Raw genomic sequence first — 26,636 nt, forward strand, 5'->3', positions numbered from 1 at the left:
AGTCTTTAACCTACAGCACCCATAGATGCAATAAAAGATTTAGGACCTCCCCATTATCTGGATCTGCCCTTGTGGGGTCTCATGTGCTCCGATTAAAAGATGAAGGTAGGGAGTCTGACGTTTCCTTCTTGAATCTATGCATATTTCATGCAAAAAAATACTAAAAGCTGCAAAGTTAATTATGTTTTGGTTTTCGCTTGATGATCGGAATTTGGACGCCACATATAATATTGCATATCATTTTGTCGAAAAAGTCTTTCTGCATGTGAAAAATACTACTGTGAATAATTTTTTTTTTTTTTTTTAAGTATGGCAAAATGTTTATTTTTTTGTACTCCATGTCATTTGAGATACCATCCCTTGCAAGACTTGGTCGACCTTGAGGAAAACGTAGCAAGCCTCCACATAAGCACTTTCATAGTAAATGCTAGAAAAGATTACACATTCAGTTTCATTACCGTATGAACACTCACAATAAAAGAAGTTGCATGTGTTAACTATAAGAAAAAGTAGAAAACTACTCAAAGCCCAATAATAAGGAATTTGATAAGTCTGTGTAACACAAATGTTGCACACCCCAAAGAAGAATGGTAGTTTTGGAGAAAATAAGAATTTGTGATAGTACAGCTCTAGTTATGTGGTGAGGAGTCACCCACCTGTAGGTTCAAACACTCTATTGTCAAAAGGAGCAGAAGCATTCGCAGGCAAAGGAAGCCAGCAGTAGTCCGACTCATTGAGAAAGTCCCAAACAACCACCCCACAATAACTAGTCACTCTTAACTCCTCTGCTCGACTGCCTGTGGAACATGTTAAAGTCAACTAGCTATTCGCATGGAAGAGGTTAAGAAATGACAAGTAGGTATTAGATGTTGTTGAGAATAGCTTTAGGGATCATTTTTCCAAGTCTCTATGCCCTAGTGTTCCACTAAACTTTTTGAGGTAAATTGTCTTGGTCCAGCTGGTAGGAAGTACCCATCAGAACACACAGAAAAAGTTCTAAGATATTTTTTGGTTTGTAAGAAAGAAACAAAAAGGAATTTGATTCATTGCTGGACCTAAAGGCTGCATACAGATTTGGAAGAAAATTTCAGAATGATTGCTCTGCATCAGAATTACGCCTAACTGGAATGGATGTGTCCCCATGATTTTACAGGACACATTTCTTCACATACCAATTTGTAAAAAGCTGTACAATTGTGTCTTAAGGTCTTCTGTCAACTTTGCCTATACAGAGTTTTACTGTTCACCTTAAAATGGGGCCCTAGAAACATGGCAGTGGTGGCAAATCTCATATGTCAAGGGTTATTTGGCTTCCCAGACTTGGACGGATGGTTGATCAAGGCGTACTCCTCTCAAAAGGCGATGTAAGATTTGCAGAGTACCTTCTATCGTCCATGTTTATTGGGCCTTCAGATAAACTTTGACAATGAAATCCATACAAACCATCCTGGATACGTAGATCATAAAAGTGCATCCCTTAGAGGACAGGGTGTCTTTTATAATTCTCAGATGCTTTGGCAGATCAATTTCTTTTCTAGCTCTGGAATTCTTTTTATCTTGATTATCCGAAAGGCTGATCGTTGAGAAGTGTCCAAAGCAAGAGTGTCCAATGTATTTTAAGGAGAGCCAGTTCTGTGCATTTCGGGATATCAGTCTTCTAAATTTTGTCATACAAATTATAATATGACTAGTATGAAAAGATATCCTAAACCCCTGTACTACTTTGAACTAGGTTAGATGCCTCTAAAGTAGAAGTTTAGTAGTGCTAGAGAACAGATTGCAATAAGCAGACTGTTCCTTTTAGCTCTTCAGCCATTTCGGTGGTAATGTTGGAAGAAATATCCAAAGCGGGGTACAGAGTTCCTTAAGTACTAGAAGGAGGAGATGAGGTTGGTAAATGGAAGATTCATTCACCAAGACTTGTTGGAAAGCAACAGGGAACCAGGGAGATTCCCTTAGGTGGAACTAATGCTCTCACACACCCAGCAAGCTAGGTGTCATGCTTCATCATATGAGCATTGCCCCTCGTCAAGTCGGCGCTGCAATCCTTGACGGGCTCCCGAAACCGGGGCTCTTTATCGGGGATCTTTTGTTCCTGCCGATATATGCTTGGGTGTAAGGGGCCTAGTAGAATAAATGTAGCAGAAAATGGAAGTCTATGGTAAAAAGGGTTGGTCAGTCCTAACAGTGTTTTATTCAAAAGGTAGACTACCCTATTAAAAAATGTGTAGAGTGGCTAGGTGCTAGAAATAAGGTGTCTAGACGTGAAGCTCTACTCTAAAATGATCGACATGTTTCTTGCCATGTTTGTCAGAAGGATCAAGGCAATTCATCAGGATCAGGAACTGTCTACATAAAAAATGGTGATGTGTGCTCTACATACCACGTCCGATGCTGCTGACCTGTAGAAATGAAGTAACAACATCAAGGGTAAAACCAATTGCATCTCTACCATGAGTACATAATGTCAACAATGGTGTTTACAAGAAGCACCGTGCATAACGTGAAAATAACAACCTGCTTCAAGGTGCACTATTTAAAAGGATAAGTGAACAATAAGTGAGGGGGGTGGTTTGGTGTATTAGATCTACTAATACGCTAAAGCCGTTCTCAAGGACAAAGGAGGTTCACTCACCTAATACATTGACTAGACACGCTCGCAACGGAGCTGGCGTCTTTAAAGGACACCGATTGGGTCCTAGGGTAAAAGGGGGGGGGGGGGGAGAGATAGAAGGGACAACTACTGACAATCAAGGTACAATTGTGAGAGCGACAGAGCTTTGTATCGAGGTTGTTACCTCTAGTCGAGTTCATATGATAATAATATCAGACCCTTCAAAATTATCAAACTTGAAATCAGAGCACGTCTGACTTTAGCTTTACTAAAGCTAATGCCGTCGAATGTAGTAACCGGCATGATCAACTTCATACGAGAATTGTTTCTAGAGAGGATAGCCAATCAAAATCACTCGACCAGTTTAAAAACATATCGGAGAACAGGGGAACAAGAATTGGCCGTACTCTCCAGCGCTAACGAGCGCTTCTCTTGCAGACCTACCCAAGCCGCCAGTGTCCGGGGTGGTAATTGACATCTGCCGCTGTTGCTTAGATATACAGCAAGAAGTGGGAGTGAGTCTGACGTAAACCACGTCTCCTAACGTCGCGTGGTGACGTGTCTGGTTGCTAGGAGCCAAATACAGACGCCGGGGCGTGTCTCCATGGCGTCAAAAAGTTAAACACTATTGGTTACTGGAGACGTAATTAGTAACGTCCCGCAGCAGTCTTATCGAGAATATGGGAAAAAATGCTCATCGGGTCCGTAGACCCGTTCAATTTGATTGCGCAATATAGTCCGGCATCACGTGTGGTGTGAGTTACACTCGTCACACGCAACTAGGTACGTCAACCAGTTACTGGAATGCCAACCAATGTTTGTGCACAGCATGGGGGCGTGTGGGGAGGACTGAAAGAGTGGAAACAGATTCTATAAAATCTACCTATAGCTGTGATCCATACACTGCCTCTAATGTGCTGTGCTGTCGTTGTGACTAACGTCTAGATGTTGAGTGGATCGCACTCACCTCAAACACTGGTTTGCGATATGCAAGAATAAATGTACAGTAGTGTATGTGATTCACTGATAGGTAAAAGTTAAAACCCCCCAAGGGTAAATATCCAAGTGTCATGTAGATTGTTCACTCAGAAAGGGTACTCAACTTAGAGGATAAAGATGTCATAGTGGGTAGACCATGTGAGGAGGGCTGCTGGTACCTAGTCGTTGATATAGGAATGATTGGTAGCAGTCCACTGATAGAATACATTGAGGTGTCACAGATCACGCAGTGGAGTGTCTAGTTTATGGAAGAGCACTCCAAGGGATATCATCATTGAGTCCGATGGTGTCACATGACAGTCTATGCACCCATCTTTGTTCTACTCTAAACAGAGAAGTTTTGGAAATGTGAGTGTGGGATTCTAGTATAACCCAATGTAATGAGTCGGGAGAATGATGTGACTCCAAAAAATGCCTATAGAGTTTGGTTGTGGTGCGTTGGCAACGTATGTTGCTCCTGTGTTCTATTATGCGGGTTTTGACTGGTCGCATAGTCATACCTATGTATTGTAGCCCACATGGGCACGTGATCAAATAAATACATTGTTTGGTGTTGCAATTGGTATGTTTCTTAATGTTCCATTTGAAATTGGTAAGTAACGTGACCTCCTTTGTGATTGTAGTTAAATCACAGACGGTACATGTACCGCATGGAAAATGACCTTGGACTGGTGGTAGACCCCAGAGAGTGGTCTGTGTTGGGGTAACCATTTTCTTTGGTCTAGTGTGAATCAACATGTCTCGTAGGCTACTTGTTCTCTTGTAAGCAAATCTGGGTCTTGGTATTTGAAGATCTCCTGTATTGAGAATCCCCCAATGTTTCAAAATGGTTTTCTAGGTCCACACTGAATTGGGTGTGAACGAGGTTACACATGTCATGATGTCCTCAGGTGGTTTGTGGTGTACCTCTAACAGGGACTCTCTTGGATTATTGAGGGCCCTTTTCATAGAGTCTCTTACCACTTTATGAGGATAGCCTCTAGTTTTGAGGTTAGTTGCTAAGGAGGTTGCTTCTTCTTTGTAATCTTTAGTCGTGGTACAGTTACGTCTAATACGTAAGAATTGGCCAACAGGGAGGTTGTCTCGAAGGGATTTGGGATGATAGCTTTGATATAGAAGAAGACTGTTGCGATCAGTGGGTTTCTTAAATAAGCTAGTTGAGAGCTGTCCCTCTGTTAGTTTGATGTTAAGGTCCAGGAAAGCAACTAGTGTGTCCGAGATAGTGTGGGAAAACTTAAGGAAAGGATTCTGTTGGTTGATCCACTGTACGAAGGTGTTACAAGTGTCAGTGGAGCCTTTCCAGAAGATTAAAATGTCATCAATGAACCGTTTCCAGAGAACAAGATGTTGTCGAAACGGGTTCCGGTCAGTGTTGATGATTTGTGCCTCAAAGGCTGCCATATACAGGCAGGCCAGGCTAGGAGCAAAGGTGCTCCCCATCGAAGTTCCTTGGCATTGATGGTATAGTTGCCCCTGATATTCAAAGAAATTTTCGGTCAGTGCTATGGAAGCCAGGTCCATTATGAATGTGACCGGAGTTGGGGAAGACCATTCCAATGAGTTTAAGGCCATCTCTACTACTGTGAGGGTATCACCCCGAGGAATATTCGTGTAGAGGGCCTCCACGTCAAGGGTTATTAGTAGATCAATGCAAGTAGGGTCTTCTATTGAGTCAATTGTTCTAAGGATGTCTGTTGTGTCTCTGATAAAGGATGGTATTTCTCTCACCAAAGGTTGAAGAAAATGGTCCGTAACCAACGTTCCAACTACAACTATAATGTCCCCACCTTTCAGGGGCCTCCCTTATTCCCAGGTCCTCCTCCACCCCCCTTCTGGCAGTACCAACCATTTCAACAAGGACATCTGCCATTTTTTAACAACGGCCCCCCTTTTTTAGACAGAGGCTGGGGCAGAGGAAGAGGTCGCAACAGAAGAGGCCCAATAAAACAGTTGCACTGGCAGGACCCTCCCATGGGAGGGGATGAACACCAGGAGCAAAACCCAGAACAAGAAGGACTAGTGGTCAACCTATCACAACGTGGTCTATCAGACCTCGAAACATCACTACTACAGAAGGGGTTAGGCTTTGTACCTACCCCTAATACTGACAAGTTTAGAGATGTTTGTGAGGTTCAGAAATTGTTCCGCAAAATAAGATTGCGGGCATACTTCTTGGACAAACCTATCCACCAGGAGAATGACTCAGGGCTGAGCATCCCCTCTACTTTTACACCTCATAATGCCATGGTCCCGGTTAAGATCTTAACTTTTGAGAAAGCGGTACTGAAGGATTTAGCCCTTACTCCTTCACCAACCTCATTCCACAACCTATCTAGGAATGAAATACAAGCGGCAAACACTGGCTAATGATGATTCGATTATCATCAAACAGGCGGACAAGGGTGGGGCCACTGTGATCCAATCTAGAGATGACTATGATATAGAATGCAAACGACAATTAAACAATGATAGGTACTATGCCCCTATCTCTGTTGATCCCACACCTCGACTCGCTAATACCATTTCGATATTAGTTAACGAGGCACTTATCAATGGGTGGATAAGTAAAAAAGAAGCAACATTCCTAAACGCCACAGAACCAAGGACCCCATACTTTTACACCTTGCCTAAGATACACAAGGGTACTAGTCCGGTCCCAGGGAGACCCATAGTGTCAGGGATTGGCTCCATACTTGAGCCTTTATCCAAATTTGTGGACCATTTTCTTCAACCTTTGGTGAGAGAAATACCATCCTTTATCAGAGACACAACAGACATCCTTAGAACAATTGACTCAATAGAAGACCCTACTTGCATTGATCTACTAATAACCCTTGACGTGGAGGCCCTCTACACGAATATTCCTCGGGGTGATACCCTCACAGTAGTAGAGATGGCCTTAAACTCATTGGAATGGTCTTCCCCAACTCCGGTCACATTCATAATGGACCTGGCTTCCATAGCACTGACCGAAAACTTCTTTGAATATCAGGGGCAACTATACCATCAATGCCAAGGAACTTCGATGGGGAGCACCTTTGCTCCTAGCCTGGCCTGCCTGTATATGGCAGCCTTTGAGGCACAAATCATCAACACTGACCGGAACCCGTTTCGACAACATCTTGTTCTCTGGAAACGGTTCATTGATGACATTTTAATCTTCTGGAAAGGCTCCACTGACACTTGTAACACCTTCGTACAGTGGATCAACCAACAGAATCCTTTCCTTAAGTTTTCCCACACTATCTCGGACACACTAGTTGCTTTCCTGGACCTTCACATCAAACTAACAGAGGGACAGCTCTCAACTAGCTTATTTAAGAAACCCACTGATCGCAACAGTCTTCTTCTATATCAAAGCTATCATCCCAAAGCCCTTCGAGACAACCTCCCTGTTGGCCAATTCTTACGTATTAGACGTAACTGTACCACGACTAAAGATTACAAAGAAGAAGCAACCTCCTTAGCCACTAACCTCCAGACTAGAGGCTATCCTCATAAAGTGGTAAGAGACTCTATGAAAAGGGCCCTCAATAATCCAAGAGAGTCCCTGTTAGAGGTACACCACAAACCACCTGAGGACATCATGACATGTGTAACCTCGTTCACACCCAATTCAGTGTGGACCAAGAAAACCATTTTGAAACATTGGGGGATTCTCAATACAGGAGATCTTCAAATACCAAGACCCAGATTTGCTTACAAGAGAACAAGTAGCCTACGAGACATGTTGATTCACACTAGACCAAAGAAAATGGTTACCCCAACACAGACCACTCTCTGGGGTCTACCACCAGTCCAAGGTCATTTTCCATGCGGTACATGTACCGTCTGTGATTTAACTACAATCACAAAGGAGGTCACGTTACTTACCAATTTCAAATGGAACATTAAGAAACATACCAATTGCAACACCAAACAATGTATTTATTTGATCACGTGCCCATGTGGGCTACAATACATAGGTATGACTATGCGACCAGTCAAAACCCGCATAATAGAACACAGGAGCAACATACGTTGCCAACGCACCACAATCAAACTCTATAGGCATTTTTTGGAGTCACATCATTCTCCCGACTCATTACATTGGGTTATACTAGAATCCCACACTCACATTTCCAAAACTTCTCTATTTAGAGTAGAACAAAGATGGGTGCATAGACTGTCATGTGACAACATCGGACTCAATGATGATATCCCTTGGAGTGCTCTTCCATAAACTAGACACTCCACTGCGTGATCTGTGACACCTCAATTTATTCTATCAGTGGACTGCTACCAATCATTCCTATATCAACGACTAGGTACCAGCAGCCCTCCTCACATGGTCTACCCACTATGACATCTTTATCCTCTAAGTTGAGTACCCTTTCTGAGTGAACAATCTACATGACACTTGGATATTTACCCTTGGGGGGTTTTAACTTTTACCTATCAGTGAATCACATACACTACTGTACATTTATTCTTGCGTATCGCAAACCAGTGTTTGAGGTGAGTGCGATCCACTCAACATCTAGACGTTAGTCACAACGACAGCACGGCACATTAGAGGCAGTGTATGGATCACAGCTATAGGTAGATTTTATAGAATCTGTTTCCACTCTTTCAGTCCTCCCCACACGTCCCCATGCTGTGCACAAACATTGGTTGGCATTCCAGTAACTGGTTGACGTACCTAGTTGCGTGTGACGAGTGTAACTCACACCACACGTGATGCCGGACTATATTGCGCAATCAAATTGAACGGGTCTACGGACCCGATGAGCATTTTTTCCCATATTCTCGATAAGACTGCTGCGGGACGTTACTAATTACGTCTCCAGTAACCAATAGTGTTTAACTTTTTGACGCCATGGAGACACGCCCCGGCGTCTGTATTTGGCTCCTAGCAACCAGACACGTCACCACGCGACGTTAGGAGACGTGGTTTACGTCAGGCTCACTCCCACTTCTTGCTGTATATCTAAGCAACAGCGGCAGATGTCAATTACCACCCCGGACATTGGCGGCTTGGGTAGGTCTGCAAGAGAAGCGCTCGTTAGCGCTGGCGAGTACGGCCAATTCTTGTTCCCCTGTTCTCCGATATGTTTTTAAACTGGTCGAGTGATTTTGATTGGCTATCCTCTCTAGAAACAATTCTCGTATGAAGTTGATCATGCCGGTTACTACATTCGACGGCATTAGCTTTAGTAAAGCTAAAGTCAGACGTGCTCTGATTTCAAGTTTGATAATTTTGAAGGGTCTGATATTATTATCATATGAACTCGACTAGAGGTAACAACCTCGATACAAAGCTCTGTCGCTCTCACAATTGTACCTTGATTGTCAGTAGTTGTCCCTTCTATTCCCCCCCCCCCCCCCTTTTCCCCTAGGACCCAATCGGTGTCCTTTAAAGCCGCCAGCTCCGTTGCGAGCGTGTCTAGTCAATGTATTAGGTGAGTGAACCTCCTTTGTCCTTGAGAACGGCTTTAGCGTATTAGTAGATCTAATACACCAAACCACCCCCCTCACTTATCGTTCACTTATCCTTTGAAATAGTGCACCTTGAAGCAGGTTATTTTCACGTTCTGCACGGTGCTTCTTGTAAACACCATTGTTGACATGTAGTAATGGTAGAGATGCAATTGGTTTTACCCTTGATGTTGTTACTTCATTTCTACAGGTCAGCAGCATCGGACGTGGTATGTAGAGCACACATCACCATTTTTTATGTAGACAGTTCCTGCTCCTGATGAATTGCCTTGATCCTTCTGACAAACATGGCAAGAAACATGTCGATCATTTTAGAGTAGAGCTTCACGTCTAGACACCGTTTTTCTAGCACCTAGCCACTCTACACATTTTTTAATAGGGTAGTCTACCTTTTGAATAAAACACTGTTAGGACTGACCAACCCTTTTTACCATAGACTTCCATTTTCTGCTACATTTATTCTACTAGGCCCCTTACACCCAAGCATATATCGGCAGGAACAAAAGATCCCCGATAAAGAGCCCCGGTATCGGGAGCCCGTCAAGGATTGCAGCGCCGACTTGACGAGGGGCAATGCTCATATGATGAAGCATGACACCTAGCTTGCTGGGTGTGTGAGAGCATTAGTTCCACCTAAGGGAATCTCCCTGGTTCCCTGTTGCTTTCCAACAAGTCTTGGTGAATGAATCTTCCATTTACCAACCTCATCTCCTCCTTCTAGTACTTGAGGAACTCTGTACCCCGCTTTGGATATAGTCTGTTGGGGCTTGTACATTGGACCTCCTTAAATATAGCCCCCTGTCCCCCCTTTTGGATTACTAATGTTGGAAGAAAAACATGTTCAAAGGCTCACCCTTCCTCACATACCGATATTATTCACATTTAATGGTGGCTGTCTCTTCAATGCAAAATTTAGGTAAAGAAGGATAGATTTTGCCCCAGAACGTGTTTGAGTTAGTCTACGAAGATATAGCACAAACTTCTGGCTTGGAATCTCCACATAAATGATGCATCTCCTATGCCTTGATTACCTAGGCGTATGTAGTACGCAAGCATCTCTGGAAAGAATATGTATTAAAATGGGCTTAGGAATACCTCTGGGAAACACTGGGCTCCATTTGTTTGACACAGCAAGACATTCCAAATGCCTAGACTTGATGTCAAGGTTCCTAAAGTACAACTTCAAAGAAAGTATTATTTGATACACTAGTCAAAAAATTTCTCCACATGTTTATGCCGGTTCTTCTCCTTCCCAAAATCACCATCAAGCGGATATTAAGGAAGATTCTACACTCTTCGGGTAGTATAAATGGTCATTCCTGAAGAGAAAGGGTAGGCGCTGCGGTTAGCAAAAAGTGTCTCAATTGCTGAAATTTGCACCAGGCAATCTGGAGCTCAATCCATGCTTCAGCCACACACTGCATTGACTGACTCATGAACAGACAGTCTAGTGGGCCAAGCCTGGCTGTGCTACTGTCACTCTAGTGGGCTTAGCCTGGCTGTGCTACTTGTCACTCTAGTGGGCCATGCCTGGCTGTGCTACTGGTTTGCATGTTGTTTTTCCCTGTTTAGCGGTCTCCAAACTCCAGGGATGGAATAGTTCTCCTATTTTAGTGTTAATGAATATTTGACAATGCCACGATGAAGGAAGCTATTTTGTGGAAATCCTAGTTCTCCCTTAAGAGTATTTTCTTTGAATTAATAAACCAGCCTCCCTGCTACCCTTTCAAGCAGAAGCATTGTTGTTTTTTGGTCTCTTGGAACCTTGCTCACAATTGTCTCTCAAAAGTGAACTGCATGACTTGAAGTTCAAGTTAAACTTTATTTCGGTTATCAGAGTAACCATAATAGTACATCATAAAGGAAGAGGACAATATCAAAACAGCTCGAAACAGTACAATGCATAAAAGGGATTAAAAACCTCAAAGTACAAGTGCAGCATAAAAGGGTCTCCAACATTAATAAGAAAGAAAGGAATTTATGTCTTCCTACTTTTTTGGTATCCTATTCCCAATGAAGGTACAGTCAAGTAAAGTGCAAGTGCCGAAATTAAACAAGCATTTGAAATGGAATCGGTCTTGCGTTTGTGAAAGTTAAAGCTATTGGTATACTTTTGGTTTTTTGCTTGCAGTGAGATATAGAATTTGTTTTTAAGCACCCATGTGGTAGCTAGTGTGGGCAGAAATGGGCTCTGTTAAAAATGATTGATGTGAAAGGCTTGACCTCATTAGCCCAGGAAGCATTTTGCAATACCGATATTTAAGCTGCCGAGGTTTGCAGAAAGCCCATTATTACTGTGCATACTAACCAAGAATATCACATAGTACTTATTATCCTGAGTTTGCAAGGCATAAAAGACATATATCAACACCTTCAGGGCAGGCAATGCAACAGATCATGATATAAACACTTGAATCACCATAAATGTGCAGGTCACAGTGTATCTGCGTTCCTTTCATAGGTTGTACGGTAAGAAATGCCAGCACAGGACCGTCTGCAAACCTGTAACAGTTATTATGGTAATTCAGACTGTGCTTTTCCATTAAGGGTCTTCGTTGAGGTTCCACCCGGTAACAATATGTAGTGCCCCCAGATATATGCCATTGTGGAGACAAACAAAATGCCTAAGCCTGTGGATCGCAATCCGGTAAGGCTGGAACCACTCTGGTTTGATTCCCATCACTAAGGCATGCAGGAGGGTGAGCCTAGGTGCAGGATGATGTGTGTTGTCACCGAACACGTTGTGTTTACGGAAATTGTGTGCCCGAGCTAGCAGCGTGAGCGAGTGTACGATCCCCCAGAGCCGAGCGCCAGATCAACACAAGCAGCGACGTTGGGAGATGATAGTGTGGGGGGTGGCATTGGGGAGGTAAAGTGGCGATAATCAGCCCCCGAAGCAGAGCATGATAGAAGCTCCATTTGCCTTCCCCGGTAGTGTAATTAAAAAATGCCCTTGTAGTCTAATTAAAAAAGGGGCGCTGTGTGCCAACCTGAAGCGCGGTGCACATCTAGATAAAATATATTCATTTTAAAAAGTGCATTATGATGATTAGCTGTGCACTGAATGGGGTTAGGGAAATGTCGGAGGGACGGTCGGAAACAGAAGCTAGGAGGCCGTATAGGGTGAATATTGGGAAATTTATTTTGGGGTGGCGAGAGTAAGAAAGGGGGTTGAACAGAGGATATTCTTGAGGAACAAAACAATTCAATAAGTTCACTTCTGGCATAGGGAACTTCACAAACGTCTTCCTGGGTGGTTCTTCGTTAGAGGTTCAGCTGTTGAGCCATGGTGGAACGAAGAGGTGGTCCCGGAATGCACTCGGAAAAGAAAACAAATGAGAAGGAGCGGTTAATGTCTCATTGCGACATTTTAGTCTACCGTCACCACACCAAGTGCATAAGTAAGGGGAATACACACAATCGGTGGTCTTTCTTTTAACCCCTTGTGTGCCACGCCCTTTCCCCGCCCTGTGCCGGGCGTTGCATTAGCGGGCGGGGTTCATGACGAGCTGGACTCGTCATGGGCACAGCGCAACCGCGGCCCATGACGAGTCCAGCTCGTCATGGGCACAGAAGGGGTTAAAGATGGGCGGTAAAAGAAAAACAATAACAAATAACTGTGGTTTTAATTGGTCACTGCCTCCGGTTTTCTTTTCAAGGTATAGACAATGTATGCCCTGACGTCTGTCTTGCTCTTCCCTGGGGGAAGAGCAGTGCGGTTGGGTGGGGGGTTTCAAGGGTTAGGAGGGGGATTAAGGGCTGTGGCTTGGAGACCAAAGAGTCCAGAACGAAGTAGAGAAGTAATCACCCATATAAAACGTTACCCTCCCTCTATGCTTGCTCCCACCCTCCCACCTTTGTTCCGCCACGTACCGCTAGAAGCCACAACTCTCCTGAGTTGTGGCGGCTTGTGCGCCCTCCGGGATCCACCAGTCCTCCGACCAGGTTTCAGGAGCCTTGTGGTCTTCCTCGTCAGCGGTTCCTCCTTCAATGCTTCCGGCGGCGTCTCGTGGTGTCTCGGCGTCTCTCCCGTAATCCGCGTCTCCTGCTTCTGGACTCCTCTTCCGGGCTGACACCCCTTCGCTGTTCACAGTCCCGCTTTTCTGCCGTCCGTGACCTGGATCCCATGTTGGGGATTGGTTGTTCGTCACCTCTGGTCCGCCTCCTCCCGGGGTTTCCTCTTCCGGGTTACGGTACGCGTCCTGCGGAAGGGAGAAGTCTGTCTTTAATTCCAGCAGGATTGTATCATCGTCGAAACGGTAAGGCGTCCAATTTGCCTCAGTCCGGGGTTTGTGTACCCCAAGGTCTTCCTCACAGGAAGCTGGAAGGGTTTATGCTTACAGAGCTACTAACGGCTGTGTTGGCGGTTTGCCACCAATCCTATGTCCTGGGGATTTCTTGCCAGCAAAGCATACAGTCCTCAGTTTTGTAGAGAAGCGGCTAAAGAAAGGAAGCTACGTGCCGGGGCTGACCAAGTCCAGAGGCAGACTAGCAGGAAACGGTGCTGGGTAAAGTAAAAGCAAACACAAGCAGCAGTGGTGGGAGGTGGTCATGTGTGGGATGGTACCGGGAAGATTAAGTGAAGTTTAAGGGAACTGCAAGCTGAGATGGATAAGTGAAGAGCAGGAAACCATGAGTGCTGCAGACTTTGAAGCTACCAAAAACAGGGCACTCTGCAATGACAAAAACAGTACGCCAACACAAAGGCTAATACAGTAAAGCTAAAGGATTGTGTTAATTGGCCAATGCTCCAGGGAAGAAGCAAGACACAAGAAGAAGGGGCCATTATGGACAATATGCCATTGAAAAGCAACCTCCTGGAACGACGCACACTAGAACAAATTGGCTGATGGGGGCAGAATTTATGCCCACATACTGAAAACAGCATGTCTTCCAGAAGTCCCATGCGCTGTCTAGGCTCAACCTATAAAGAAAGATGATTACAAAATAACAATAGATGCAATACAAAACAGTGTCCAAGTTAAGATAATATTTTTTATGGTTAAACAGATCGCCAGGATTAAAACGGCATTAAATTCCTTCCTTTGACCCCACATTTGAAAAAATAGCATCAGTTAATACAAATAGACAGGGAGTCCAATAGTTGCAAATATTTCAAATGCTTCTAATGGCCAGTTTCTTAATGATTGGAAATAAGAAATGTTTTCTCAAGTCAAGATAAAAATTACAAAAAAAGATAAACCATAGCAAGCCGTGGGGTGAGGATTCATTGCATGGGCAAAGCAAAATTCTCTGGAAAGAAAATCAAACTGGCCCAAGGGAAAGCCCAAGTGCCAACACCTGCCACCCAATATCAGTCAGGATCTCTCAAAGTTTGGATCTCACCATGCTATCAAAGGTCCCGGAGAGGACCATGAAGGTCGGGCAGATGGAGCCCTATTCAGCAATGGTTTATTCAATAATCTGCTGGTGCAAATTAAAACATTGCTTCATCATACCAAGACCCTCAATGAACCCTTACTGTGCTTCTGACAGAATGTCAGTCTCCCTCACCCAGTGTAGCATGGGCTCCAGCATCACTCTCCCTACCAGCTTAACCGCAGAATCTAGCAAGGATATCGGCCAGTAGCACTCTGGGGATCAAGGGTTGCTCTTTTTAAATATTGGGACAAGAACAGCCATGCGCCATGTGTAAGGAACCCCCATCTTGCAATTGGCATTAAAACAGTTGCACAATAGGGGTGGGGGGGCACGAGCCCGGGGCATATTTATACAGGTCCATGGGAACCCCGTCTGTGACAGCGTCCTTTTTTGATGGAATTTTATTAATTGCTTCCCTTACTTCCTCTATGGTGAATTCCAAAGCTAAGGGAAATGCCGCTTCCTCCTCGAAGGGCAAAGGTGGCACTCATAGACCCATAGCCTACCTTAAAGTGATTAACCCAAGCTTCTTGGCTAATGGAGGTAATAACAGAATTAAGATTTATTCCCACACAATCAATATGTCTAGTGGCAGCCAAGAATGCTCTTGTGTCTTTCAGCCTGCAGTTCATAACCAACTTGCCCCAAGAGTCATTTTGAAGCTCTGTACGTCTTGCCCTTTGGGTGCCCTTATAGTCCACTCTGCATTGGTGCACTCTATATGCATTCCTTGGTATTTCCTTAAGGGCCTCATGGAGTTGCATTGAAGCTTTTCTACAGGATTAGTAGGACCACTTGTGCTCATGTCGTCTTGGTCTGCTCCATTTCATAAGCAGAATACTCATCGCTGACACCAGCTCAACCAATCTGGTGGACACAACCTGGTGGCTCTCAGACCGGCCAAGGCAATCAAGTACCATTGGGTGGTAGTTAGCACAAATTTTACCTAGGAAAACGTTCATACCCACATTTCTCCATGTCAGACGCAATCCCAATTCCTTGGTCTTGACTATTGGAGACCCAGCCGTTAAAAGCTTAGCCCCCCGCACCCCTGTCCCAGCAATACATAGGCCAAGGCTTAATGGGCTGTGGTCACTCTGTGGGTTTTTGTTAATTGCAGCCCTGGATACCCTAGCACACAGGTCACGGCAGGCAAAAATGTAGTCTGTAACTGGAGAGCACTCCCCCTATCAAAGGTAGTTTTATTCGTATAAAGTGGGTTCCAAAGTTCGATGATATTAAGGAGGTCGAACATTTTGATGAGTTGGAAGAGGACCCGACACCCCACCCCCCTTTCCTGGGGTGCTTGTCACTTCCAATGCTAAAGCAATCAAACCTGGTTTCCTGTTTTGCTACCTGAGTTGGCCCCAATTTAACACTAAAATGCCCATCTAAAATAATTTGAAATCCTTTATATAAAAAAGCTAACTGTGCATCCAGACCAACGATAAAATCAGACAGTGCGTTAAGATTGGCAATGTAATCTGTATCAAAATACTAATTGTAAAAATTAATTCAAACCATACAGCGACCATTGGACCACTTGGATAAAACCACTTTAAATAGACAAATCAGAGGGGATAGGGGAAATTCTGCACTCTAAGGTGACTTTGACCCACTTAGTCAGACCCCCCTGGCCATGCCCAATGAGGAACAAACAGCAGGGATCGTATACGAATAGTAACCGTCCTTACTAATATCATCAGTGGCCCATGTCTCCTGAAAGAAAATGCCATGCTTGTGAATGTAAAGCCCCAGTCTTCACAGCCTATTTAGTAAACCTCTCAACGTGCTACATAGCGCTGGATGCTGTCACAGTATGAGCAGTTGAAGTGGGCCGCCTCCAGGCCCTCCATAACGGTTGAGCCTGTAGTCCTTGCTGTATGCACTCACCGCTTGGTTTAGTCTGTTGAAGATTAGATTATTTCTCCGTCTCCCGACACCAAAGTCTATATGCAGCAGATCTAGATACACACGTAAGAAAAAGTTCCTTAAGTTAATAAAAAATAAACACTTCTCTGGCTAACACCCCATAACTTACCTTTTAATGCTTTTGCTTTCTAAATTCAGAAACGTAGTTTCAGTTTGGGAAACGTGTAAATCTATTGTATTATCATTTTGTAATATCCATGAAGGGAATTCTGGTACTGTATTGTTGGCCTCCATTCTACTCTCAGGTGTTTCTCGATTTGTCAGTTTAGGGCAATGCCAGATGCCTACTGTAAGTTATATGCTTCTCATTTAAAGAATTCGACAATAAAAAAAAAACTTAAAACTAATAGTGTAGTCGAAGCTACTTTTTGAGCTCTGTTTCTGCAGTCAGAAAACACCACCAGCTTTTTTTTTTTTTTCTCCTTTTGTTTGTATTTTAGACTAACCTCTTTGGAGTCTGAGGCTGGCTTGTAGTGTTAAATGCGTATGCATTATCAAACAGAGGCCGGTGTTCCAGGCTGAATTGACAGTTCTGTACATATGCATTTGTTTATTTTTTGGCAGTTCACCTACATTATTGTTATGTGACCTTTTCTTGCAGGTTATAGAGCATGGACTTTTCGTGAAACACTGCAAAGTAGAAGTCTACTTGCTAGAGTTGAAGCTGTGTGAAAACAGTGACCCGGATAATCTGAAGACTCGTCAGTTCAGTAAAGCAGATACAATAGGTGAGATGCTAACAGATGTTGCTGTGTATTTGGTAGCATGTACGCATACTAAACTATATTGATCCCTAACTGTTCCAAAATTAGAATGCTGATATGATTCCTTTTTTATCATCAAATAGGAAATTTAAAATTTACTTTTGTTTGACCTTTAGAGACACCATTGTAATTTTTACTACACTAATTTTTATGCAGTTAAAATAATTTGCATTTTTGACAAGCTGTGGCCTTGAAATTGAGAAGGAATAGAATATGCGCACTGCTTTGCAGTGTGGAATGTTATTCTATTTGGAACATGAGTCATTGAGTAGTAAAGTTTACCAAGATGTTTCTATTGCAGATAGTCGGACTTCGCTTTCCACCAAATGAAATGTGTCTTTGCGTTACAACATTTATATAATTCCATTTCTCCATGCCAGTTTCATCATCAATAGTCATAAGCACGGAATAGTCTCCTGCGTGTGGGATCCCAGAGCACAAAAAATATACACCTATGTGCAAATCCTTTCCATAGACAAGTGCCCTTAAACAAAGAAAAATCGATTTCTAAACTGCATTAATAGGCAGAAATCAGCTATGTCTAATTTTATTTGTCATTAAAAAAAAAAAGAAAACAAGTAAAGTACATAGTTATTTATTCAGCAAAAGGTAACTGATATTTTTCCCAAACTTTTTAAAGGAAAGGGAGGGCAATATTAGCAGGTAGTGTAATCCACACAGGACTTATAAGGTTTCAAATTTTCTTTATTCCATTGATGTTGTCACATTCACAGCCAATGCGTTTCGCCCAAACATGGGCTTCTTCAAGGCAAAGAATCAATCAATCAAACTGGGTGGCGCATAGAGACTAGGTCACAACAACGCAGAAAGTTCACGACGTATAGAATCTTTACAAGCTAGCGTGTCATCTATGTACAAGAATATACTGTAATAACCGTCAATGAGAGCTTCCTGTTTTTAAAGTTTCTTTAGCCGAAGTTATCGAAATGTGACGAGAGGCCGGTAGACAATCGTAAAGAATGATGAGTGATCCAAAGACAATAGTTTCCAGAACAGTTCAATTTTATAAAGAACATGCGTCTAATTCTGAATAATGGAGTCGTCTGCACAGGTACGAGCACCGTCGTGTAGGAGCTCCTATATAGTCGATAACTTCGGCTAAAGAAACTTTAAAAACAGGATTGCTCATCATGGCAATTCTTCTGCCAGAGATGCTGAAGCGAACTCTGAGAAAACCAAGAGTGGGTTCTCAAAAACTAAGTGCTGCAAAGCATATTTCAAATCGAGGGGTTTCCTCAGCTAGACCTGTTTGCAGAGGCAGGAAAAAAATTCCCAGACTCTCCAGGGACGCTCTTCCAAGATTGAAGGAGAATGCAATTTTGCCATAGATGGTATTCAGTCCCCCTGAATCCTGTTGATCCCAGCTGTATTGATAAAACCGTACAATTTCAAAGTGAGAATAACTAGAACAAAATGGATTACGATCAATCACACATGATTTACAAGAGCACAAGGATACCCCTGTATGGGTGCAGCATCACACTTTATGAATGCATCAATACAAATGATCCTGATGGTTTCTAAGTGGCTGTGCCAGTAGTGGTTACCAGACCTTATGACATCTATCGAAGTGGCTACATAGGAAGCTTCCTTCCAGACAGAATTTCCTATGCAAGTTTGGTGGCCAGATCTTGCATCCAACTTTCCATCGTTTACTTTGGCAACCTTCATTCCTACAGTATTGCCATATGAAGTTGCCGTTGGTCTGTATGGACATTAAGAATGGGGGTCTCTAGTTGACAGTGGCTGGCGCCGATGTCAAATAGTGGCCCTTCTTCCTAAGTCAGAGTAAGAGGGCTACACCCTTCGATAACCCCTGCTCAACCCTGTGGTAACATAGCACGAGCAGACAGGCCTATCTCCGAGGCAGTGTGTGAAGCATTTAGGACCATACACAATAACCCAAGAGAGACTCTACAAAATAGACACCACAAGTAATTATAATAAATAGTTATCTTTATATAGATTAAACACGAAATTGGGAAATGCTCAAAGAGCCACAATGCACGTAATTACAGATTAGTCTCCGGAGCGTTGAGCGCTTGTGCGTGCGGGTGGAACGAACTTGGTTCGGGGCCGGGGTCTAAGCGACCCGGTGTTGCACAATGTACAGGGTACCTAGGATATAAAGGGGCTCGGTACACAGCTCCTCAGAGAGGGTGCGGGATGGCAAGCGGACCCACAGCGGCCACAGTTCATGGGCGGTGGTGATCCAGAGCGTGCACTCATGGTAATCCTGGGACGGGCGTGAAAGCGGCACCCAGCGGCGCACGTGGAAGTTGGCAAGGCTCTCGATGTGGAGCTAGCGGGGGCACTCAGCGGCGCAGCCCTTCAACTGCAGCGGCCCGTGATAGCGATGATTCTTGTGTCAAGTTAGGGTTGGGCACTCAGCGGCACAGCTTTTCGATGGCCCAAAATAGTGATAGTAAGGACTCTCACAGCCAATGCGGGCCTGCAGCGACACAACTCCTCAGCTGCAGCGGCCCCTAGTGGCGGTTGTACTGATTCTTGTTGTAGGTCAGATGCGGGCACCCAGCGGCACGGCTTCGCAGTGGCCTACAATAGCGACAATAAGGTTTTTCGTAGCAAGACCAAGGTAGGCCCGCAGCGGCACAGCCCCTCAGGAGCAGCGGTCCATAATGGCGTCAACAATGGATCTCGTAGTAAGGCCTATGCGGGCACTCAGCGGCACAGCTCCTCAGCTGCAGCGGCCCACAGTGGTGATAGCCGTCGTTTCTGTAGACAAGGCAAATGCGGACACTCAGGCGCACAGCTCCTCCGCTGCAGCGGCACACAATGGCGATAGCAGTAGTTTCCGTAGACAAGGCAAATGCGGGCACTCAGCGGCACAGCTCCTCAGCAGCAGCGGCCCACAATGGCGATAGCAATAGTTTTCGTAGGCAAAGCAAAAGCGGCGTTCCCCACAGTAGATCCAGAGGCCCTGGATTTCTCGACCGAGGCCTCACCTGTGAGTAGGATTCCTCTCAATAAGAATCAGGGCTGCTGATGAATGAAGTCTAATGTCCCTGAGACTCAAGCAGGAGGCAAGCTCGATTCAGGACCTTGATTAGTCGCTTCAGTGGATGGATCAAAGTTTCAAAGTCCTCTCCCTCTCGTTTATACGGCCAGAGGTTAGTCTTGGCATCCCGAAGTTACACACCACGAAGGGGTTTCAGCTCAGATCTTTATACCCCAAAAGTCTTTGTTCTTGAGTCACAAATCACTCGACCCGGCCAGATCCAGTTTGGTGTCGACTTGGGTCACTTTATTTACGAGGCTGCATCCTCCCTTTCAGAGAGAGGGGCCCACCATCGGACACCCAGCGGGTGGAGCCATCATTCACCTTGCCAGGCACAGCCCTGCTCAGATCAAAGGGGTCACCCCTCTCCATACTTCAACAGCAGATTGCTCCATTCGACCCAGGTCGGGCTCCGGACTGCCCTGGCCCTCTAAACCAGACAACCAATACACATACCAGTGAAACACACAGAGACTTAGACAAGAAAATACCTACTTTCCTAAACCGGCAGTTGCACACGCAGAACATAAAGACAATCACTGCTACCAGATGCATGTTTATAGCGGAATTATACCAAATTCGATCTCCCTAGCATGTTCCTTGGTACTACTAGGACTACACCGCATGTTCCTTTGTACTGCTAGGACTACACCAGTTCATCGGTTATTTTATAATAAGGAGCATTCGCGCTGTCACTGAATGGCAGTGGCACAGCGCCCAGAACATCTAACGCCAGCAACCATGAATGAGACATAAACAACAATAAAGGAAGGGAGACCTACGCCAATGGTGCCAGGTCTAATCAATCAATCAATCAATCAGTGACACTTGTAAAGCGCGCTACATACCCGTAGGGTCTCAAGGCGCTGGGGGGGGGGGGGAGGGGGGGTGCCGCTACTGCTCGAACAGCCAGGTCTTCAGCTTCTTCCTGAAGGAGAGGTGGTCTTGGGTCAGGCGCAGGTCGGTCGGGAGGGAGTTCCAGGTCTTGGCGGCCAGGTAGGAGAAGGACCTTCCTCCTGTAGTCGCTCTTCGGATGCGGGGGACGGCGGCGAGGGCGTGGTTGGCTGATCGGAGGTGGCGTTTGGGAGCGTGGAAGTTGACTCGGCTGTTGAGGTAGCTCGGGCCTTGGTCGTGTAGGGCTTTGTGTGCGTGGGTGAGGAGGCGGAAGGTGATTCTTTTGTTGACGGGGAGCCAGTGAAGGTCTCTCAGATGTCCGGAGATGTGGCTGGTTCGTGGGATGTCGAGGATGAGTCTGGCTGAGGCGTTCTGGATCCGCTGGAGTCTCTTCTGGAGCTTGGCGGTGGTACCGGCGTAGAGGGCGTTGCCGTAGTCCAGACGGCTGGTGACGAGGGCCTGGGTGACGGTCTTCCTGGTCTCGGTGGGGATCCACCAGAAGATCTTCCGTAGCATGCGTAGGATGTTGAAGCACGCCGAGGAGACGTTGTTGACTTGCCTGGTCATGGAGAGGGAGGAGTCCAGGAGGAAGCCCAGGTTGCGTGCATGGTCTGTCGGTTTGGGTGCGGTGCCCAGGGCGGGAGGCCACCAGGAGTCGTCTCAGGCGGAGGGTGAGGAGCCCAGGATGAGGACCTCCGTCTTGTCCGAGTTCAGTTTCAGGCGGCTGGTCGTCATCCACTCGGCTACCTCTTTCATCCCTTCGTGCAGGTTGGATCTGGCGGCGGCGGGGTCGTTGGTCAGGGAGAGGATCAGTTGGGTGTCGTCGGCGTAGGAGATTATGCTGAGGTTGTGTTTGCGTACGATGGCCGCGAGGGGGCTCATGTAGACGTTGAAGAGGGTGGGGCTCAGAGATGATCCTTGAGGGACGCCGCAGGTGACTTCGGAGGCCTCTGACTTGTACGGTGGTAGGCGGACTCTGTGTTCTTCCGTCGAGGAAGGAGATGATCCAGTCCAGCGCCTTGTCCTGGATTCCGATGTTGCTGAGGCGCCGTACTAGGGTGCGGTGGCAGACCGTGTCGAATGCCGCAGAGAGGTCTAGGAGGATGAGGGCCGCTGTTTCTCCATTGTCCATCAGGGCTCGGATGTCATCGGTGGCGGCGATGAGGGCGGTCTCGGTGCTGTGATTGGCTCGGAAGCCGGACTGTGAGGGGTCGAGGGATCCGTTTGTCTCGAGGAAGGCGGCCATCTGCTTGTTGACGGTCTTCTCGATGACTTTGGCTGGAAACGGGAGGAGCGAGATGGGGCGGTAATTCTTGAGGAAAGATTTTTGTAGCAATACCCCTTGCGCGTCGCTAGGCGTCGTCTGCGGCTCTGCGTCTGTCGTTGGCGTTGTGCGCCGGAATGATCTCGTCGGAGTACTTAGACGCCGCCCTCACGCGCTGACGTCAGTTCTTCTTTTTTCCGCGCCGGTCCGGGACGAGCTTACCCCTAGTCACTTTTTGACTAACCTTTTGGCCTCTTTTGGTTACTCGACATCTGGTGCCAGTAGGATGCCTGGATTCAAGCATTGTGATGCCTGTCACCGACTGATGTCGGTAACGGATCACCATCGCCGGTGCCTGTACTGCCTGGGGGCCGACCATGACGCAGAGTTGTGCCCCGACTGTCAGGCCTTGATGTCGAAGGCTAGGCGGGAGCGGTCCCGTGAGCTACTCGAGCTTCAACACTCGGCTCTGCGTCGCTCTCGGTCCCGGTCCAGGAGGAGGTCCAAGGACCGTTGGCAGAGCCGCAGCCATCGACATCGCTCGTCGGGATCTTCGGGTAAGTCCTGTCACTCCAAACATTCTAAGAAGTCCAAGCGGCGTCCTCGCTCTTCGGACTCCCCTCGCCGGTCGCGTGACCCGGCCGAGGGTTCAGGTGGTTTCACCCCTGTGGCTCCGTCGGAGCCGCAGGAGCCGCGCTCGTCCCCATACCCTCCGGTCCCTGGGACTGACGCGCCTTCGGGCCCCGCAGGGTTGACTGGGCGACCTCGCGTGCCGACGGCTCCGGCCCCGGCACCGTCGAGGGCTCCGGCCCCGATGCCGCAGGTCCCCGAGGGATCCAGGCCTGGATCTCTGCCGGCGCCGGTCGACCTCACGACGACTTTCGCCGGCGCCGACACCGGTTCCGCCCCCGACGCTGTCCCCGCACGGCGTCGAGCCTCAGTTTAGCCCTATTCCGGACCCAGCGCCGGTACGGCGCCGTCCGACGCCGTTACCGGTGCCGATGGGTGACCGCTTGATCCACCGTCCGGCTCCGATCATTCCTCCTGTCGACCAGGAATCGGATGATGAGGGCAACTGGGAGGGGTCTCAGGACCCTCTGGCCAAACAGGCCCAATTGTCTCAGGATTGGGCAGAGGAATTGGGGGACGCCAGCTGTTTGGATACCTCTCCAGACGCTGGATTCATCTCTCCTCCGACTGTGGCCTCGGAGGAAGGTGCGGCCTTTTCTGTGGTGATGCGCAAGGCGGCCGAAGCCCTAGGGCTCGAGTTGCCTGCTGTGGCTGTGAGGCGTCCTCACCGAGGTCCTTCAACCGACAGCAAGCTCCACTGAGCCTCTGCTGCAGTTTAATGAGGCCCTCATTCACGTTCTCCAGGGTACTTGGTCCAAGCCCTCCACAGTCCCTCCTGTGGACAGGAACGTTGCCCGGCGCCACCGCCCTGCTCCGGGCGACCCCACATTCCTCTCCCACCACCCCACCCCTGAGAGCCTGGTTATCCAGGCCTCAACCTCCCAATCCTCCTTCCCGTCCGCTCCTCCGGATAGGGAATCCAAGAGGTTGGAGCAGTTTGGCAAGAAACTGTTCTCGTCCCTGAGTTTGGGACTGCGGTCTTTAAATACCGCTTGCCTTTTGGACCGTTATTCCCACTCGCTGTGGGATACGGTGGAGGACGTGCTGCCCTTGTGCCTGGAGGAGGCCCGGGAGCGACTCACCCAAGCACTTGCTAACGGACGAGATGGAGCATGTCGTTTTCAGGGGATGTCCAAAGCTCCCTCATGGACATGCCCTTCGATGGCACTCGCCTTTTTGGCGAGAAGGCGGACAGTGCGCTGGCCCGGTTCAAGGACTCCCGGGATACGGCCAAGTCCTTGGGTCTTTCGGCCCCGCGGCTGCAAACTTCTACCTTTCGTTGCCAAGGAAGGGGCGCCTCCTCACGTCCGCCCAGCCACCGGCGGCAGAACCAACCTGCACGCGGTCGCGGACGAGGTTTGCGCCGAGGCAGTTCTGGAGGACAACGTGCCGGTCAGTCCACATCCACCCTGGCAGCATCCGCCTCAAAGCCCTCCTAGTCCGAGCTTTCAGGCCCATTCCACGCCAGTGGGGGGCAGAGTTCCCCATCACCTGCTCCACTGGCGCTCCATCACTTCGGACAGGTGGGTGCTGCAAATCGTCCGAAGGGGCTACTCCCTCCCCTTCGAGACGACCCCTCCAGCCATGCCACCGCAGAACCACCGTATGTCGGGGGATCATTTGCATCTTCTCCGGGAGGAGGTTTCGGCCCTCTTGGCCAAAGAGGCCGTCTAGCGCGTTCCTGGTCCAGAAGTAGGTCGTGGTTGCTATTCCCACTACTTTCTGGTTCCCAAGAAGGGCAAAGGGGGCCTACGCCCGATCTTGGATCTCAGAAGTGTGAACGCCTTCCTCCGGAAGGAACAGTTCAAGATGCTAACTTTGGCTCAGGTTCTTGCTGCCCTAGACCCTGGAGACTGGATGGTAGCGTTGGACTTGCAGGACGCTTATTTTCACATCCCCGTCCTGCCGGCGTTACCTGCGGTTCTCGGTGGGTCAGGAGCACTTTCAGTTCACCGTGCTCCCCTTCGGCCTCACCAGTGCCCCTCGGGTGTTCACAAAAGTGATGGCGGTGGTCGCAGCTCATCTGCGCAGATCAGGGGTCCCAGTCTTCCCCTATCTCGACGACTGGCTGTTGAAGACGGGCTCGCCCCAGCAAGTCGGCTCCCACCTCCAGACTACGGCAGACCTCCTGCACTCGCTGGGGTTCTCCATCAATGTGCCGAAGTCGCACCTGAGTCCCTCCCAAAAGCTCCTTTTCATAGGGGCGGTTCTCGATTCGGCGCAGTTCCAGGTCTATCTGCCGGAAGAGCGGGTCCTGGACATTCGAGCCCGGATTCCTATCTTCCGGCCTCTGTCCTGGATTTCGGTCAGGTTGGTGCTGCGGCTTCTGGGGCTGATGGCCTCCTGCATCCTGTTAGTACCTCACGCCAGATGGCGGATGCGGGCTCTGCAGTGGTACCTGAAGTTTCAGTGGGCCCAGCATCGAGGCAACCTGTCCAACCACGTCTTGATCTCGGAGGGCACTGCGATACAGCTGCAGTGGTGGCTCACGAATCGTGATTGGGTCAGCGGCAGATCCCTCTCCCTTCCCCAACCGGAGAACGTGGTAGTGACGGATGCGTCCCTCCTGGGATGGGGGGGCCATATGAGAGAGGCGGAGATCAGAGGACTCTGGTTTCCGGCGGAGACTCGGCTCCATATCAATCTTTTGGAGCTGAGGGCGATCCGACTTGCACTGAAAGCCTTCCTTCCCTCTGTCCGGGGAAGTGTCGTGCAGGTGTTCACAGACAACACCACCGCCATGTGGTATTGCAACAAACAGGGCGGGGTGGGGTCGTGGACCCTTTGTCAGGAGGCCCTGCGCCTCTGGACATGGCTGGAACACCAGGGCATCATCCTAGTGGTTCAACATCTGGCGGGCTCTCTGAACGCCAGAGCGGACGAACTCAGCCGCCGGTGCATGATGGATCACGAATGGCGTCTGAACTCGGACGTGGCGCAAGGTCTCTTTCTGCAGTGGGGAGAGCCTTGGTTGGATCTATTCGCCACCGAAGAGAACGCGCAATGTCAGCAGTTCTGCGCGTTGGAATTTCCAAGGCGGCACTCGCTCGGAGACGCTTTTCATCGCGAGTGGAGTTGCGGTCTGTTGTACGCCTTTCCGCCTATACCACTTCTGCCCAGAGTGCTGAAGAAGATCCGGTGCGACCGGGCCCAAGTCATCTTGGTGGCTCCGAATTGGGCACGAAGGTACTGGTATCCCGAGCTACTCAGTATGTCCATCGATCCCCTGATACGACTGCCTCTTCAGGAGGATCTTCTGTCGCAGCAGCAGGGGACGGTCCACCACCCGAACCTGTCCAGCCTCCACCTACATGCGTGGAGATTGAGCGGTGGCAGTTGATGCCATTTGACTTGCCTCCTGAAGTCTGTGATGTCATTCTGGCAGCCAGGCGTCCCTCCACAAAGACGGTATACGCCTGCCGGTGGAACAAATTTGTGGCATGGTGCACAGCAAAGGCAGTGGATCCCCTTTCTGCCCCTCTTTCTGAGGTTCTCCTCTTTCTTCTTTCTTTGGCCCAGCAGGGCTCTGCTCTGGGCACCTTGAAAGGTTATCTTGCTGCTATCTCTGCCTTCCTACGGCTTCCTGATCAGCCTTCTCTTTTTAAGTCCCCTGTTGTTTCATGCTTTCTCAAGGGCATT

General features: G+C 47.7%; 1 protein-coding gene across 1 annotated transcript in view; it reads left to right on the top strand.

Annotated features, from left to right (window-relative positions):
• The window catches only part of USP4 (ubiquitin specific peptidase 4), a 776,462-nt gene that overhangs the window by 126,566 nt on the left and 623,260 nt on the right, over positions 1-26,636 (top strand). The window contains exon 4 of the mRNA XM_085625029.1: positions 17,007-17,133. Coding sequence (XP_085481155.1) covers positions 17,007-17,133 — 127 coding nt within the window. The remainder of the gene's footprint in view (positions 1-17,006; positions 17,134-26,636) is intronic.

This window comes from Triturus cristatus, chromosome 9 (genome assembly GCF_964204655.1).
Source record: "Triturus cristatus chromosome 9, aTriCri1.1, whole genome shotgun sequence".
Classification (NCBI taxonomy): domain Eukaryota; kingdom Metazoa; phylum Chordata; class Amphibia; order Caudata; family Salamandridae; genus Triturus; species Triturus cristatus.